The sequence below is a fragment of the Lingula anatina genome, chromosome 5, assembly GCF_051362555.1.
Source record: "Lingula anatina isolate TDL-2025a chromosome 5, LinAna3.0, whole genome shotgun sequence".
Classification (NCBI taxonomy): domain Eukaryota; kingdom Metazoa; phylum Brachiopoda; class Lingulata; order Lingulida; family Lingulidae; genus Lingula; species Lingula anatina.
The window spans coordinates 165174-184421 of record NC_141771.1 but is presented as its reverse complement, the minus strand read 5'-3'; the positions used below and the strand labels follow the sequence as shown (position 1 = coordinate 184421).

General features: G+C 37.5%; 1 protein-coding gene across 3 annotated transcripts in view; it reads right to left on the bottom strand.

Annotated features, from left to right (window-relative positions):
* Window positions 1-134: 134 nt before the first annotated feature.
* The window catches only part of LOC106181615 (uncharacterized), a 33093-nt gene continuing 13979 nt past the window's right edge, over window positions 135-19248 (bottom strand). For 2 of the 3 annotated variants that reach the window (XM_013566065.3, XM_087012697.1), the window contains 11 exons: window positions 19139-19238; window positions 17607-18271; window positions 13022-13117; window positions 11508-11585; window positions 10661-10820; window positions 10202-10323; window positions 7028-7102; window positions 6631-6777; window positions 6273-6383; window positions 5533-5631; window positions 135-5106 (listed from right to left, as the gene is read on the bottom strand). In XM_013566065.3, the coding sequence (XP_013421519.2) occupies window positions 3682-5106; window positions 5533-5631; window positions 6273-6383; window positions 6631-6777; window positions 7028-7102; window positions 10202-10323; window positions 10661-10820; window positions 11508-11585; window positions 13022-13117; window positions 17607-18271; window positions 19139-19238 (3078 nt within the window). In that variant the 3' untranslated portion in view covers window positions 135-3681. The remainder of the gene's footprint in view (window positions 5107-5532; window positions 5632-6272; window positions 6384-6630; window positions 6778-7027; window positions 7103-10201; window positions 10324-10660; window positions 10821-11507; window positions 11586-13021; window positions 13118-17606; window positions 18272-19138; window positions 19239-19248) is intronic. The other variant, XM_013566066.3, reaches the window with a different exon arrangement.

The window sequence follows — 19248 nt, the reverse complement described above, 5'->3', positions numbered from 1 at the left end:
TTGGATGTCAGGAAATAGTGTGAGAAAAGGAATAATTTACTCACCATCCCAAAATCATAGAAAACAAGGACAGAGTACACTTAAATATGATATCAAATATTCTGAGATCAAGATTACAACAGAACACAAGAACCTATAGGAATTATTTTATTCATAAATCTTGGTTTATACACGCGCGAAGCACCTAGAGTGTAGCATCATGACATCATTTCTATATAAGACCTAGCATGTACATGTATACCGTACACGGCATACTAGGGGTCTATAGGTTAGATCTGCTCTGTGTATAGCTTTCAATGTACACTAGTAGAAAACTAGACTACGCTTTTCTACAGTAACCTTAAAATGTACAATAAACATCCACAGGGGTATTAAAGATGCCCATTCAAGATTTTAAACTATTAACACAGACAAATCAAAGATATTGAATTGCATTCAGTAAGTGCGATCTGATCGTCATCTTTTCCTAAAAGACAGATCTCGTATACAGACGTATCACGGTGTGGTCTCATTTCTCGACTTCAAGCACAGATCGACTTTCACACAATCATTTTACCTATGTCACAAACAAGCAATTGCTCGATATTATAATTAATTTCAAACTAAAAGTAAATAAAAAATTACACTGTACAAAAATCAAGATATCGTTAACGACTAATCACATCTTCGCGCAGATTATTGCACATTAGTAAGTTAAGCGAAAAGATCACTCTATTGCCATGAGATTCGGGTCAACCCAAAAACACTTTCCCCGAAAAAAAGAAACTATTCTGAATAACTTCAATGGTATACAGAAACTGTCGACTTAATTTACTATATGCTGCTCACCCAGTATTCCCCTACTTATACCAATAAATGGAGCTTGACATCTCCATGGAAATCCCAAATTTAGTATAATGATGTAAAAAATTAATTTCTTTAAACTTAAAACAATTGTGATAATTAATCACTCCAGTCTTTATACTATCTGTCTTCATCCTATTAAAATCCCATCTTAGTACAGTTTTATTACAGACTGTGAGCTAATATCAGCTTTAAAATAACATCTCTGAACATTACACAAGATAAAAATATGGCAAAAAGAACACTGATAAGACAAGCTGTAATGTGAATGTCCAGTGATGATATAACATAGGATGTATGTTATAGTCTTAAAAACACACTGATATGTTACAAAACTACTAAAACAATACTTTGAGTATTTCAAATACACTGTTCAACATTGTACAATAAATGAACTAACAATGAATATTTTAGAAAAAACTTAGCCAACTAGTACTAAGCAGTGAACATAAAAAGTTCAAAAGTGTCAGTTATTAGTGGTATGAGTGTTGTATTAAAAAGAACCATTCAGAGACCTTCATACTACACCTCCTCTGAGACATGGTATATTCAAGCAGCAGAGTAGAGAATTTAAAGGTTAGAACAACGCATCAGCAGTCTCACTGAGATAAACCGTAAAAAGGTTTCTTATAATGGCAGTTAAGTTTAATGTAAATGCAAAAAGACAGATTATAAAGAAATACAAGCTGGTTCCGGAGTTGGCAATGCTGAAGTAAGTTCAGGAAAACAGTTAGCCAGCCAGCCCCATACCAACTACCAGACAGGTACCTACTGCCTTTTGAACTGAGAAAAGATGGAGACTCAAGTTGAGCTTATGCTCAGAAAGCAAAACGTATAAAAAACTTTGACCACCTACTTCTTCATTACTTCAAAATAATAATAATAATAATAAAAACATTTTATATATCAAAATATTCCAGGCAGTGTACAGACAACATTGTAATACAATTCAACTAAAAATAAAATGCTAAAGCTGGATATCTGATTCTGTATCATGATACGTCTTTTGGCTGGCAATTCAGTCACTCCCATGCATTATTTAGTATCTATGGCACAAGTTGATGAAAATATATATATCAAGTTAGATACACAAAAAAATCAGTCAGGTAAATATGGCAATACTTTGAGTTAGTTAGCACTGTATATAAAAGTAGTATAAATGTTTCCGCAATAAGGAACTGTCCCTGTGACAAAAAATTGATAGATTAATTCTTACAGTGGGCAAGACTGATATGGCTTCTTGACAGAAAGTTCTCATTTTGGTTTTCTGAGTTTATTTAGTTAAAGGGATGTTAAAGCTTTTCCTAGTATTGTCAGTAATTCATTAGTAAAGCTGCAAGGCAGAAATCACCATTTTTGTGGGGAGAGCTACGGCACTGCATCATACACAATAATATCATCTATAGGTGGCACTGTGTTCAAGACAGGACTGACAAGTTTCAGGCTTGTCTTACATTTCAGCAGTTTTCAGTTCAAATTTAGGGCATTCCATTATTAAAAGAATTGCCATATCCGGTCTTATCTTTAAATAAGAAGGATTACAGTGTATGTATTTTAGGTTTTAAAAAACCAACTCCAACAGTATAATCTTTCTTACAATATAAAGAGGAGCATCCACATACCTGGCATGATAAAGAGATCATAGCATATAGAATACCTTGTTAATAAAGAAAAAGTTTGTCTTCAAAAGGGCAGAAATAACCACCACCTCCTTGAAATACATACAGTTTTTATCATGATATTAAAGTTTGCTTTGTATCCTTAAAAACTAAAATAGTTTTGGAGGATACAAAGCAAACTTTAATATCATGATAAAAACTGTGATCCCCACCTCTTAATTCAAGAAGTGTTCTACTATTACATTCCAAATGCTTAACTGATTTGTTGTTACCTTGTTCTATGGTATCTTAACAATATATGCAACTGAACACAGGCAAGCTGAAAAGTAAATTGTTAACAAGCAGTTTAAGTAAAAACAGCCACTGAAACTCTCTGCTAAAATGACAGACAGGAGACAAGGACACCGTGTATCCACTAGGACAACTGTTGAAACCCTGCTCACAGGTCAAAGATGAGACACGGACACCGTGTATCCACTAGGACAACTGTTGAAACCCTGCTCACAGGTCAAAGATGAGACACGGACACCGTGTATCCACTAGGACAACTGTTGAAACCCTGCTCACAGGTCAAAGATAAGACACAGACACCGTGTATCCACTAGGACAACTGTTGAAACCCTGCTCACAGGTCAAAGATGAGACACGGACACCGTGTATCCACTAGGACAACTGTTGAAACCCTGCTCACAGGTCAAAGATAAGACACGGACACCGTGTATCCACTAGGACAACTGTTGAAACCCTGCTCACAGGTCAAAGATGAGACACGGACACCGTGTATCCACTAGGACAACTGTTGAAACCCTGCTCACAGGTCAAAGATGAGACACGGACACCGTGTATCCACTAGGACAACTGTTGAAACCCTGCTCACAGGTCAAAGATGAGACACGGACACCGTGTATCCACTAGGACAACTGTTGAAACCCTGCTCACAGGTCAAAGATGAGACACGGACACCGTGTATCCACTAGGACAACTGTTGAAACCCTGCTCACAGGTCAAAGATAAGACACGGACACCGTGTATCCACTAGGACAACTGTTGAAACCCTGCTCACAGGTCAAAGATAAGACACGGACACCGTGTATCCACTAGGACAACTGTTGAAACCCTGCTCACAGGTCAAAGATGAGACACGGACACTGTAGTCACTATGACACCTGCTGAAATTATCTGCTCAGAGTTCAAAGAGGAGGCAAGGACACTGTAATAACTAAGACAACTGTGTTTTCTCACTCCTCTTGGGTGGGGGTGGTGGCTTCTTCTTCCCTGGGGTAGGTGACTGGTGGAGCAGTTCAGGTGGAGGTGGTGGAAGGTCCTCCATATTGCTGTGTCCCTCCCCTGCTGGGGGTCTGCTCCCCAGGGTCTGTACTCTGTCCCCAGGGTATTTCCCAGCAGCAGCAGCAGCAGACCGTGCTAAGGCACTCTTCAGGTCAGCCATGAAGGGAGAGTTGAGGGCTGCCTTGGCTGCTACAGGGGGTGGTGGTTTGGTGTCAGACTGGACAGAGGACTGACCACACTGAGGGGGTTCTCCACCACCCCCTGCTGCCACCTTGGGTTTAGGTTTAGGCAGGACAGGTGGCGGGGGTTTTCCCTGGTCTGACTGCTCACTGCTAGGTGGCACTGGTGAGATATCTCTCCTGACAGGAGCAGGGGGAGGCACCTTTCCCTTGGGTTTCTTAGCCACTGGTGGGGGCTGGCCTGGGCTAGCAGCCTCTGCCTCTCCTGATTGGTGAACCACGCGCTCCTCTTGTAAAGTGGCTCCTCCTATCCTCGTGGAAACATCCTGACGTGAACCCCTGGGAGAAGAATGAGTTGAACCAAGAGGTGAAGAATCGGGGCTGCTTTTTGGAGATTTCTTCTTCAGCTCAGCTATGAGGGCAAGCTTGGGCTGTGACTTTAAATGACTATGAATGGATGTTCTTGTCCCTCCTGCAGCCTCCGTGGCCAGGGGTGGTGGTGGTGGGGGTGGTGGGGGTGGGAGCTCATCCATGCTGGGCGCTGTGGGCAATCCTCCCTCTATGTATGGAAGACTAAGGTCAGGAGGCGGTGGCGGGAAGTCTGGTGTCACTGGCTCCTCCTGGTGGCTGGTATGTTGCTGTTGTAATCTGTTGGCTGCCCCACTAACATTATTGAGATGCCTTGTGGTGTCAGTGGTCACAGGAATCCTAGCACTACTTGTTCTTAACTCACTCTGAGCCTGGTCACTGTCACTATATGTCCTGCTATGTGAGTCACGCTTCACAGGACCACCTTCAATGTGCACTGACCCCCGCTCAATGTCCATTAAATTCTGACCACTGTACTGGACACTGACCGGGGCTGAAATCCTCTGGTCATACTGGACACTTGAACGGGGACTGGAGGCCGTCCAGGACATAGAAGATGATCCTCGATCACCATGACTACCATGACTAGATGAGGAGCGTGAGGAATCTGAAGAGGATTTTGAGCTGATGCTGTCACGGTGACTGCGAAGGAGAGTGCCTGGCTGCTGGTAGATCTCCTGAAGTCTCTGCTCTTCATTCTTTACCTGCTGTAACATGTAGTTGCCTGGTGTGAGTTCCAGCAGTTTGGAATTCCAGTCTCTGAACTCTGACACAGACTGGTTGTAATTCAGCAGGAGCTGCTTGCCAAACTGAAAATATTCAAATAATGATAGCATTAGATCTGAAGAAAAAACTTACCTTTACATGTAATCATATCAGTTAGTGATTACAGTCTACTTTTCTGTTAAATCACAAAAATAAAATAACAGGAATAATAATTTATTCAGTCACAATTGCCAAGCAACTCAGTAAACATATTCAGAAAAGTTACAGTCAACACAGCACAACTTATACATTCAAAACGGTCCCACCACAAGCATTCCACTGTCACATTAAGAGCAGTTACAGTCAACATAGCACAGCTTATACATTCAAAACAGTCCCACCACAAGCAGTTACCACTGTCACATTAAGGACAGTGATATCTAACACAAGCACAGCTAGCACATTCTGTTCAGTCACATCTAAAACAATCAACCATCTCAACCACAGCATCATCCTAGCCTAGGCCTAACCTTGGCAATCCTGATAGCTGTCATCCACCGTACTAAGGTCTCTGCATCCTCTGTGCAGATATATTTGATATATTTACATTTCTTCTGAATCTGGGGATGCTGAAATATTAAGCTAAGAGTTGGAAAATTGATGTACAATACTATTTATTAGAAAAACAACCAAAAAAAAAAAAAAAAAAAACAAACAAAAAAAAAAAAACAACATTTCAAAATAATTTAAATTTAAATTTAAATTAAAGGTTTATTGAAGAAAACGGGTGAATATACATATTATTTACACATAAGGATATTGATTTCTCAAATATAATGTAGTATGTAAGTGTCTGTATATCATTTTGTATGTAAAATATTATCACTCCAAGTGAACATCAAATATAATGTAGTAAGTGTCTGTATATCATTTTGTATGTAAAATATTATCACTCCAAGTGAACATCAAATATAATGTAGTATGCAAGTGTCTGTATATCATTTTGTATGTAAAATATTATCACTTCAAGTGAACATCAAATATAATGTCGTATTAATGTAATATCATCAAGCTAGTTATAGAACTGCCCTGTGAATAAATATGATTGATGTTCACTTGGAGACATCTCCTTACTCATTAAATATAAACACTTTTGAAGTAGAATATCTGCAGTCTGATGTAATCATATGTATTCACAGGGCAGTTCTATAACTAGCCTGTAGATATCTCCTTACTCATTAAATATAAACACTGCAATCTGATGCCTCACCTTGAGAGCAAACCCAAACTCTGTGGGAGCTCTGTACTTCTTCTTCCAGTCCAGTCCTGTGTACAGCTCAACATACTCAAACTGGCACAAACATACCAGGTCCTTGGAGGACTGAAACCAAACAGAGAAGAACAGCTTACACAATTTGTTGGCACACCTAACACAACCTTACATCATAATTATCACATTTAACACCTTAACATTATGTACTGTCACAGCTATTATAATGTACTGCCACAGCTAACACAATGTGCTGTCACATCTAACACAATGTACTTTCACTCACATCTAACACAATCATCGAATGTCATCATTTACATAATTTTCTGCTGTCACAGCTAACACAATGTAAACTAACCTTACTCTTTCCCTTGGAGTTGACATATATACCAGAGGACCTCAGGATACAGAAGTGTTTCCTCCAAACTTTTTTGCCTTCTGCCTTGATATACATCATTCCTTCCATCTCAGGAACTTTGGTACCCGTGGAATCTGACAAGAATTCCTAAAGTAAGAGATGATGCAAAACCATATTATACCATAATTGTCATTATATATTTATTTATTACTGGTTTCTGAGTAATATGACAAAGTCATTGTAAAGATCACTTGTGACTTTCAAGGTTGGTTCCTGTTTGTTTTTATATCTTTGCACTGAAAATATTGATTTAAAAAAATTGGCTTCTATCTTTAAGATATGTAACTTCAACAACCAGTCATAACCCCATTCCATATTAATGTTGATCATAAGATACCTTTATCAAGTTAATCCTGCCTTTTTCATCCAGTGAGCAGCTCTGTGCCTGGGCTGTACCTACCAGCAGGAAGTCCTGAAACAGTTACACAAAAATTACAAGGTATTTAGCTATTATAAAATAGGTTCTTCCAACAACAGCTACAATTTTGCCATCTTTTTATTATAATTACAATTATAACATTTAAATATAGCTTTAATTTCTAAGATAACGGTGTCCTGCAAGTCATTGAAATATTATCATTCCTAACAACAACACATAAAGCTATGGAGGAGTATTGTAGGTCATCAAAATATTAGACTCTCACAGTGGTAATAACTCTGATTTAAGCAAAATTAGAAGATGTATATTTCTGAAGAATTATTATAACTTAAAGTGAACTAGAGGATCAGAGAGGCGATACCGCCTCCGAATATTGTACCACCAGCTGGAGCAAGCGCATTCATATAGACCCCCACATATACAAAATAAGGAACACAGCCACCAGTCTTGTGCTTGACAAGCTGTAAAAATGCAATCAACAAGAATTTTCAAAATATGCAAAAAATATATATATTACTAAAAATGGTACAATCAAAGTTAAGTTCATCGCAAGGTAGGTCAAAGGTCAATTCCAAGGTCACAGTAAATTGCCAGTATATGACTTCCTATTCAACTTCAATAGTAACTATGGGCCTATCTCTGCCAGGTTTGGAGTTAAAAGAGAAAGAAATTAGCAGAGTTCAGTTCATGATAATAAGTAGGTCAAAGGTCAATTTCAAGGTCACACTTAGATTGCCAGTATATGACTTCCTATTCACGTTCAATAGTAACTATGGACCTATCTCTGCCAGTTTTGGAGATAAAGGGGAAGCAAACTATGCAAAGTTCAGTTCATGGTGAAAAGTAGGTCAAAGGTCAATTTTAAGGTCACATTTAGATTGCCAGTATATGACTTCCTATTCAACTTCAATAGTAACTATGGACCTATCTCTGCCAGTTTTGGAGATAAAAGGGAAGCAAAATTTGCAAAGTTCAGTTCATGGTGAAAAGTAGGTCAAAGGTCAATTTTAAGGTCACATTTAGATTGCCAGTATATGACTTCCTATTCAAGTTCAATAGAAACTATGGACCTATCTCTGCCAGTTTTGGAGATAAAAGGAAGCAAAATTTGCAAAGTTCAGTTCATGGTGAAAAGTAGGTCAAAGGTCAATTTTAAGGTCACATTTAGATTGCAAGTATATGACTTCCTATTCAAGTTCAATAGTAACTATGGACCTATCTCTGCCAGTTTTGGAGATAAAAGGGAAGCAAAATTTGCAAAGTTCAGTTCATGGTGAAAAGTAGGTCAAAGGTCAATTTTAAGGTCACATTTAGATTGCCAGTATATGACTTCCTATTCAACTTCAATAGTAACTATGGACCTATCTCTGCCAGTTTTGTAGATAAAAGGGAAGCAAAATTTGCAAAGTTCAGTTCATGGTGAAAAGTAGGTCAAAGGTCAATTTTAAGGTCACATTTAGATTGCCAGTATATGACTTCCTATTCAAGTTCAATAGAAACTATGGACCTATCTCTGCCAGTTTTGGAGATAAAAAGGAAGCAAAATTTGCAAAGTTCAGTTCATGGTGAAAAGTAGGTCAAAGGTCAATTTTAAGGTCACATTTAGATTGCCAGTGTATGACTTCCTATTCAAGTTCAATAGTAACTATGGACCTATCTCTGCCAGTTTTGGAGATATAAGGGACTAAATGTTATAATTTTGGAGTTACCATAATGTGCCATAAATTTCCTACAAAAAAAATTAATTAAAATAAAGAAAAGGTCATTTTGGTCAAAATTCTTGAAATGGGAGGTGCTCTGAAGTTCCAGATGTTCAAATTTGATGAAATGATGTCATTTTTGACCACAAGTTGTCTGCTTTGCCAAGCCTTATGTTTTATTTTTCCGGAGTTCAAAATTTATTATCCATTACTGTACTGCACATTTTGCTTTCACCACCAATATGTACTTTTTGATACAGCGTAACTCGAAAACCGTATGGAATACAAAAAAACGGAGACCACCTCCAGTGTTGGGCTTTACATGCTCTACAAAATGCAAAAAAGAATGGGTGTCTAGCATTAACGGTTCCCGAATTAGAGACAGTTTTCAGTTTCGATATCTTATGGCCGCTACTCCCGTGAAAATGCACCGATTGACCCCAAATTCACGGAGATGAAAGATGACCTGAAGGGTAACACTTTCCATTAATATTATTAGTTAAGTCTGTGTGGTGTCTGAATAAGACCGCAAATAATTTTTTTTTCGGCAAAAATTTTGTTTTTTTGAAAATTTTTGCCCGTTTGACCTTAAAATAAAGGTCAAAGGTCAAATCCAAGGGCATATTTGAAATCTACACCTATGACTTTTGGAAAGCTGTCTGTAGAAATTTTTCCCATAATTCCTTCTGTAGGGGAGATAATTAGCATTTAATTTTGCCATTTTTGGACAAGGGTGCATTGCAATGAGTGCCACACCTAGACCCCAATACCGACAAAGCCCAAATTTTACGTGGAACGAGTTGAGATTATAGGTGACCTAAATCCAAGAGATGGGTATGGAGGCCCTTACCGTCTAGGAGGAGAAGCGGTAACGGTGACTTGGCGGCGGAGCCGCAGGAGCCGCAGGAGCCGGCGGAACATACGGGTCGGGACTAAAACCATGTGTACCGCCAGCGCCTACGCTGGTGGTACAATAACATAGCTGATTATTTTCTTTGCAAAATAATTTAGTATGTTTTCCAGAAATATAAAACTACTACGTGATGGACTGATGACATATGACATATGGTAGCTGGTCAGCCTTAGTTACCAGAATTATAAACCTATTATGTGATATGACATATGATAGCTGGTCAGCCTTAGTTACCAGAATTATAAACCTATTATGTGATATGACATATGCTAGCTGGTCAGCCTTAGTTACCAGAATTATAAACCTATTATGTGATATGACATATGGTAGCTGGTCAGCCTTAGTTACCAGAATTATAAACTTATTATGTGATATGACATATGGTAGCTGGTCAGCCTTAGTTACCAGAATTATAAACTTATTATGTGATATGACATATGGGAGCTGGTCAGCCTTAGTTACCAGAATTATAAACCTATTATGTGATATGACATATGATAGCTGGTCAGCTTTAGTTACCTCTGGGTGTCTGAACAACTCATATTTATCTGTCCTCTGTAAGAACATCAGTTTATTCTTAGAGTCTCTGGACCAAGACAATAGGTGCTCCACCAGCAAGTAGTGATCCTCCAGGAGCCGCTCTGAAGACCAACATACACAGTATTATAACATTTTCTTGGTACCAATCACTGTTTATAACAGTCAGTTGTTAAGGAAACAGGGGAGACATCTTTGTTTTAACACTCTCACAGCAGGAAGATAGGACATCTTCTCTGCCTACACCTGGCTCAGGTAAGGTCAGTTATCATATACCTGACATTTTCTTATTTCATAAAATCTGACCTCTGACTAGTTATCTCTTCTCATTTTTACATAACACAAAAAACAAAACAAACAAAAAATAAACAAAAACATAAATTAAACACTTTGATAGACTGAGAGAGAGAGAGAGAGAAAGAGAGAGAGAGAGAGACTGACCCATGAGCAGGTCTGGCATTCTCTCCACCACTGCCCAGTTAAGATTAGGTTTACAGTGGTTCTTGGCTATCAGCATGTTGACCACCTGACCACAAGTCATCTTCTCATCCACCAGAATGGTCTTGCTGCTGCCATCTGCTGCATGGGCCTGGACAAACAGCTGAAATGGGACAACAGTGGAAATATAGTTTTACTTTATCTTTTCATATGGCAAACATTATCAAACTTTTAGATAAATAATTTAATTATCACTAAAATTATATTATTATACAGAATTTGTGTTGTTTTTACTGCATAGAATAGAATTCTAGGCTGTTTTTCAGTGTTGTTGTTACCACTCAATAGAAAGGTTCTAATTTTAAGATATTATGACTTAAAAATGCAGTATCTGTAAAATACACAATACACTCCATTGAATAGATCAGGTAATTACTGTAATGATAGTTAGCACATTTGAATTGTTTAGATATAGAGTAATTAAATATTGTGGTGGATACACTGCATAGCGTTTGGGAGAGATAAAGGATATCAACCAGCCACATAGCTCACTCACATGGAATACATGGGACCAGTAGTTGATATTGACATACTGAACCAAACTGATTCAATCAAACCAAAGACTGTCTCCAGCCAGTTGCAGCCTAAAACTGACTGTATAGACCACGCACAAGAAATAGCACGGTTTACAGCTCTCTTTGTATTTAGTACCCATATAGACTTAAGTTGTAAATTCTAAGTTCTCTCTAGTGTTTTCTGCTACATCAACTAGAGCCATGAGATGAACAGGTTTTGATTTATTTCACCATCTCCTTAGAAATGCCAAGTTTGAATTCAGAACACTGTGTACCTTTTTCACACTGGCTTCCTTTATCTTCTCCAGAGCTATCTTGATCTTCTCTGACTTCAGCCTAGCAGCTTGTTCTGCCTGAAATAAACATATATGTACACTAGTTAACACATGGACAGACATGGACATTATTTAAAGACATGTGACTTCATAAAAGATGTGACCATGTTTTTACCATAACCTTGTTTAAATGGATCATGTATACTTCAGAAGTGAATTATAAACCAAGTATGGATTCCTTAACCAACTAGTATATATATTTGTTGTGATCTTTGTTATATATGTAAAACCATGTGTACCAGGATATTCTGAAATATTACACCCACTGCTTTACTCTGAACCACATCTTTAAATGAAACATCTTCAAGCTTCTTCACTTAGTCATAACCAAACCCTACCCATTACTTATTTAATGCATCGTCACATTTCAATTAATAAATTATGAATAATTAGGTTACCCTATAAGTTAATTGTTACAAATAAACTGTGCTTTTATAAAATATAAGTGATAAGTTTAAGTTGGTAATTTAGAGAGCAGCAGTTCATCTTTCCATCAGCTGGGATACAGCACTGCTCTAATGTTGGCATAAAATGCAATAAAACTCTGTTTGGCAGAAAAACTGAACATCTGATGTCTGATTAAGACCTGTTGAGACAAACACTACATTCTGGACTTAATTTAGGTCTAAAGGCATCATCAGACTGCAAGATCACCAAGAGACCCCACTGTGTACTAGAATGTCACATGCCTGATACATCACTACCACCACCTTCCAGTACCTATCTAACTGATTTATGGTCCAAAAGAGTCCAGTGTGAACTGATTTATGGTCCAAAAGAGTCCAGTGTGAACTGTCCTAAAGAAACCCTCTGTATACCAATGCTCCCTCCAAGGTTTCTCCACCAGAGGTCTCTCCTAGCTGGGATAAAACTTCATAAAAGACCCCTGACAGATTTATGATGACCAGGCAGAAAACCTGCCTTAGCAGCCTTTACCTCAAACTTTGAATATTTAGTACTGAAAATATTTATCTTTCTTAGAAAACAAGAAAAATGTTCTGCCATATAAAAAAACTGCACATAGCACAGTTGAAATCATTTATTAACCATCTTTCAATATTCATCTATCTATCTATCTATCTATCTATCTATCTATCTATCTATCTATCTATCTCTTTCTTTCTTTCTTTCTTTCTTTCTTTACATAATATCAAATTAATAATTTCTCTATCTAATCAGCTATCCATTTATTAAAATATTTATTTATGCTGTGTATTCGGGAAATAAAGTAATACATAGTATTATGGTTAGACCTTGCAGTAAACTTAATATGCATATATTCTATCAATACATATAACTTGTCATAAATTCACTACTTGTGTAGGTGTAATGGATTATACTACTACAATACAGCACCATATCATTATGTTACAGTAGGTGTAATGGATTATATTAAGTACTAAAATACAGCACCGCGTCAAGGTGAACTGCAGAGGTGTGTACCATGCACTTACTGGGGGGACGTTTGCTTGCTTCAATTCTTCTTGCACGCTATCAAGTCGTGCACGCACATTGGGATCATGCATCATCGCATCAATACACAGTGACACCTAGTGTATAAAGCAATCACATGGAAAGCACAAATGATAAGATAGGACAGTTAGAAGCAGGATACTGTGGAAGGAATTAGAACACCGTAATGACTCCATCTTTTCAATGGAGAAAATTGTGAATTTGTCAGATTCTGTATTTTTGAAGTAATAAATTCCTAAAATTAGAAAATTCTAATTGAGTGATAGCAACACAATTGAAAAGCAGACTACCTATTAGTTCTAAATAGTCAAAACACCAAAATATTCCATAAAAATTCATTTTTAATGATTCCAAAATCATGTATCTGAAAAATTGATAATTTTTCCTATTGAAATGATAGAGCCATTACTGTAAATATTGTGGAAGGAGTTAGAATACACACAAGCCTGTCATCTCAATAGAGCTAGGGCCCATGTCCACACTGACAACTTTAGAATACACACAAGCCTGTCATCTCAACAGAGCTGGGGCCCATGTCCACACTGACAACTTTAGAATACACACAAGCCTGTCATCTCAATAGAGCTGGGGCCCATGTCCACACTGACAACTTTAGAATACACACAAACCTGTCATCTCAATAGAGCTGGGGCCCATGTCCACACTGACAACTTTAGAATACACACAAGCCTGTCATCTCAATAGAGCTGGGGCCCATGTCCACACTGACAACTTTAGAATACACACAAGCCTGTCATCTCAATAGAGCTAGGGCCCATGTCCACACTGACAACTTTAGAATACACACAAGCCTGTCATCTCAACAGAGCTGGGGCCCATGTCCACACTGACAACTTTAGAATACACACAAGCCTGTCATCTCAATAGAGCTGGGGCCCATGTCCACACTGACAACTTTAGAATACACATAAACCTGTCATCTCAATAGAGCTGGGGCCCATGTCCACACTGACAACTTTAGAATACACACAATACCAAATTTTATTAGGAAAACAGAAGACTTTGACAATTTTAAATCTCTTTTAAAGACCCACTTTTTTAATTCTGTCTATATCTCTTAGATTTTATTTTAATATATATATGTTTTTTTTTTTTTTTTTTAATAAGATTGATTTTTAGTAGTGTAAATTTTAAATGGTTTCCAATGAGAGTTTATGATTAAAATATTGTAGTCATTTTAATGATTTTAGTATATTAGCCATTATTGTAAGGCGCCTTGAGATAGAATGTAAGGCGCCATATAAGAATATTATTATTATTATTATTATTATTATTATTATTATTATTATTATTATTATTATTAAGCCTGTCATCTCAATAGAGCTAGGGCCCATGTCCACACTGACAACTTTAGAATACACACAAGCCTGTCATCTCAACAGAGCTGGGGCCCATGTCCACACTGACAACTTTAGAATACACACAAGCCTGTCATCTCAATAGAGCTGGGGCCCATGTCCACACTGACAACTTTAGAATACACACAAACCTGTCATCTCAATAGAGCTGGGGCCCATGTCCACACTGACAACTTTAGAATACACACAAGCCTGTCATCTCAATAGAGCTGGGGCCCATGTCCACACTGACAACTTTAGAATACACACAAGCCTGTCATCTCAATAGAGCTAGGGCCCATGTCCACACTGACAACTTTAGAATACACACAAGCCTGTCATCTCAACAGAGCTGGGGCCCATGTCCACACTGACAACTTTAGAATACACACAAGCCTGTCATCTCAATAGAGCTGGGGCCCATGTCCACACTGACAACTTCTCATACTTCAAATATGCTATATATTAAATCTTAAGTAAAACTGAAATCAAATTTAGATCAATTAATGAAGATTGATCTAGTAAAGACGGATTGATAGACGAATAAATATTTCTTGACTTGATTCTTGATTTCTAAAATATTTAGAATTACAAATGAAAATAAATGTCCCCTTGTGCACCATTCAAATTTAATACAATCAAAAAAGTTTTGAGCTCCTCATTTTATCTAAACAAGTGAAATACCAAGACTGAAAATGGCATATCTATGTAGCTTTTTTCTTTATTCTGAATCAGCCTTGAAGCAATTAAAGATCACAATATGTTGCATGTTAATGCTTTTCTTAACCATCTTAATCTAATGAATCATCTCTTAAACAATGGGGAGTATTATAACTTTTACCCAGTACACTGTTACTGTGACCTTATGATAGAACATATGAGTACAGTTGTAGTGTAGACAGGTTGAACTGATATTATACTTGTATCCAGTACACTGTTACTGTGACCTTATGATAGAACATATGAGTACAGTTGTAGTGTAGACAGGTTGGACTGATATTATACTTGTATCCAGTACACTGTTACTGTGACCTTATGATAGAACATATGAGTACAGTTGTAGTGTAGACAGGTTGAACTGATATTATACTTGTATCCAGTACACTGTTACTGTGACCTTATGATAGAACATATGAGTACAGTTGTAGTGTAGACAGGTTGAACTGATATCATACTTGTATCCAGTACACTGTTACTGTGACCTTATGATAGAACATATGAGTACAGTTGTAGTGTAGACAGGTTGGACTGATATTATACTTGTATCCAGTACACTGTTACTGTGACCTTATGATAGAACATATGAGTACAGTTGTAGTGTAGACAGGTTGGACTGATATTATACTTGTATCCAGTACACTGTTACTGTGACCTTATGATAGAACATATGAGTACAGTTGTAGTGTAGACAGGTTGAACTGATATCATACTTGTATCCAGTACACTGTTACTGTGACCTTATGATAGAACATATGAGTACAGTTGTAGTGTAGACAGGTTGGACTGATATTATACTTGTATCCAGTACACTGTTACTGTGACCTTATGATAGAACATATGAGTACAGTTGTAGTGTAGACAGGTTGGACTGATATTATACTTGTATCCAGTACACTGTTACTGTGACCTTATGATAGAACATATGAGTACAGTTGTAGTGTAGACAGGTTGAACTGATATCATACTTGTATCCAGTACACTGTTACTGTGACCTTATGATAGAACATATGAGTACAGTTGTAGTGTAGACAGGTTGGACTGATATTATACTTGTATCCAGTACACTGTTACTGTGACCTTATGATAGAACACATGAGTACAGTTGTAGTGTAGACAGGTTGAACTGATATCATACTTGTATCCAGTACACTGTTACTGTGACCTTATGATAGAACATATGAGTACAGTTGTAGTGTAGACAGGTTGGACTGATATTATACTTGTATCCAGTACACTGTTACTGTGACCTTATGATAGAACATATGAGTACAGTTGTAGTGTAGACAGGTTGGACTGATATTGTACTTCTAGGTGCATGAGGTAACAGGTTGAATGCAATATTCTATTTCAGATCTGACTCCCTCTCGAATTGTGGACAAGATTTGTTATTTATTTCTTGTCAACTCCAATGTGGCAAACAGGCTTGCATGCAGAGAAACTAGATCAAGGTCAAGTTAAGAGCAAGACAATAGGACAGTTAGAAAGACATGCAAAATATCACAATGAATAAATTCCCTACAGTTCACACACACAACTGCTGAGGGTAGACTTGGCTTTTTGTGTTAGCATTTTAATATTAATTATGCATTTCCAACTGTTAATTAAAAATTAATATAAATATTTTAGGCCAATCACTGGTAATAAATGTCCCAAACATTCTTTCTGGATATAAAATTCAGTATATAAGTCACATTATAAGTCAGCTGTTCTGTGTGAAAAATACAAACCAAAACTGATTGATACATGCAGAAACTTGAACCATACTTGAAATAAAACAAATTATTAAATTTGTAAAAATCATTAAAACATTCATTCTGATAGCCAAATAAAAGTGAGCTACAAGAACTAAAAATTACAACATCTAGCAAATATGAAGAACAAATCAAGAAATAAACATAATTATCAAAGATGCACAATGCCTGACAAGTATCATCAAAATGACATCATTTAATCATAACTCAAATAATATTTGATTTACTTCCAATTACACAGTAATGACCTTCTAGCACGGAATGAGATCATGTGACCAGCACTCCACTATCCAGCCTCTATGTCATCTTCAGAGAGTCTTACATGGAGCCAGCTTATGATTACTTGATGTCATTTTGTACTTTATAACATTCACATTAAGTTATTATAAGAAGGTTTAACCGATATCCATTTTCCATGCATTATATATGGAAATTACTAGATCTCTTCAATGGGAAGAAAATTGTAAATTTCAAGGACCAATACTGTATTTTTTAAGTCATGATTTCTTAGAACTAGACAGATTGAATGTTTGCAACAAAATTAAAAAGCAGGCCACTTTATAAATCTATCCTAGGTAGTAAAGCACCACAAATGCTATGTACAAATATAATTTTGTGATTATAAAATTACATCTGAAGTTTGATATTTTTTGTCCATTGAAAAGATTGAGTAATTACCATAAGTAATAAATCTCTATCAGAAGAGTACCAATGGAAGACAACAAAGTAGAACAAACCTCTGTTGGAGTGACCTGAACACCCGAGGACCCACTACTCATGGTCGCCATGGATGTATTAGAATTGGAAGGCGTCACCTCAGAAAATACAGAATCTCGCTCTTCTGCTTTCTTCTCCACCTCAGATGATACGCTGACTCTGATAGGCTGACCTGTTGCCATGGTAACAGATGAGACTGGCGACACAGGAAGCGTGAGTGTTGAAGGCGTTTGCGGTTCCCAAATAGAGTCTCCATCACCACCACTGTTTTCTTGTTCGCTACTCACATAGTGACTACTTCCTTTTTGTCCTGAACTGTATAGTAACTTAGCCCCCGATTGGCTGCCCTCCTTTTTAGGGCTAGAGATATGTTCTACATGTGTTTGGCCGACATGTCCATTATTCTTCACACAATGCTGTGATTGGTCAGATAAGTTCTCATTAGTTTCTGATTGTCCAGTGGGTTTTGACGTCAAGCTTTCTATCTGAGAGTCCAGCTCTGCTAATTCAGCTTGAGTGGAGTTGAAGAGCTGATCAAAGTCCACTGTCACCTTACTTTCCTGTGTGTGTTTAGTTGGCTGAGCTGTTTCCAGAGAGTGGCTAAGTTCTGTTTGAGCAGAAGACAGTTGAGTCTCCAGTAGACACAGCTCTCCTAACAGAGCATCTAAATCAGAGTCTGGGTTCTCTGAAAACAACACACACAAACAATAGGCTAACATGATTTAGACAGCTAACAGGCTTATAGCAGAATTTGTAATTGTAAACAACTGGTTTATTCAGATATTAATATTATTATTATCATTATTATCATATATGTGAAATATTTAATAGCTACAAAGCAACAAAAAAGTTAAGTGATGACTGCACTGTGTTCCTTTTTTCACATGTGTGTGTGTGTGTATGTGTGTGTGTGTGTGTGTGTGTGTATGTGTGTGTGTATGTGTGTGTGCAGCATGTGCATGTGTATGTATACTTGTGTGTATATGTGGGTGTGTGTGTGTGTTGATACATGTCTGTGTATGCAAGCATGCTCTCTACATTTCTGATTCAAAGTGGGGAAAAAAATCCCTATATGTGTGTATGAGGGTATGCCTGAGGGTATATGTGTGTATGAGGGTATTCCTGAGGGTATATGTGTGTATGAGGGTATTCCTGAGGGTATATGTGTGTATGAGGGTATATGTGTGTATGAGGGTATTCCTGAGGGTATATGTGTGTATGAGGGTATGCCTGAGGGTAATATGTGTGTATGAGGGTATGCCTGAGGGTATATGTGTGTATGAGGGTATGCCTGAGGGTATATGTGTGTATGAGGGTATGCCTGAGGGTATATGTGTGTATGAGGGTATGCCTGAGGGTATATGTGTGTATGAGGGTATGCCTGAGGGTATATATGTGTGTATGAGGGTATATGTGTGTATGAGGGTATGCCTGAGGGTATATGTGTGTATGAGGGTATGCCTGAGGGTATATGTGTGTATGAGGATATGCCTGAATGTATATGTGTGTATGAGGGTATGCCTGAACTTGGACTAATTGACTGTTGACTTGCCTTCCAAGTTGATGATGGAGAATCGGAATGTGTCCAGCTTGTCTGCCTTGGGGGTCATCACTGTTTTCTTGGGTTCCGTGTCACCTGATCTGTCCAAATCCTACAAATAC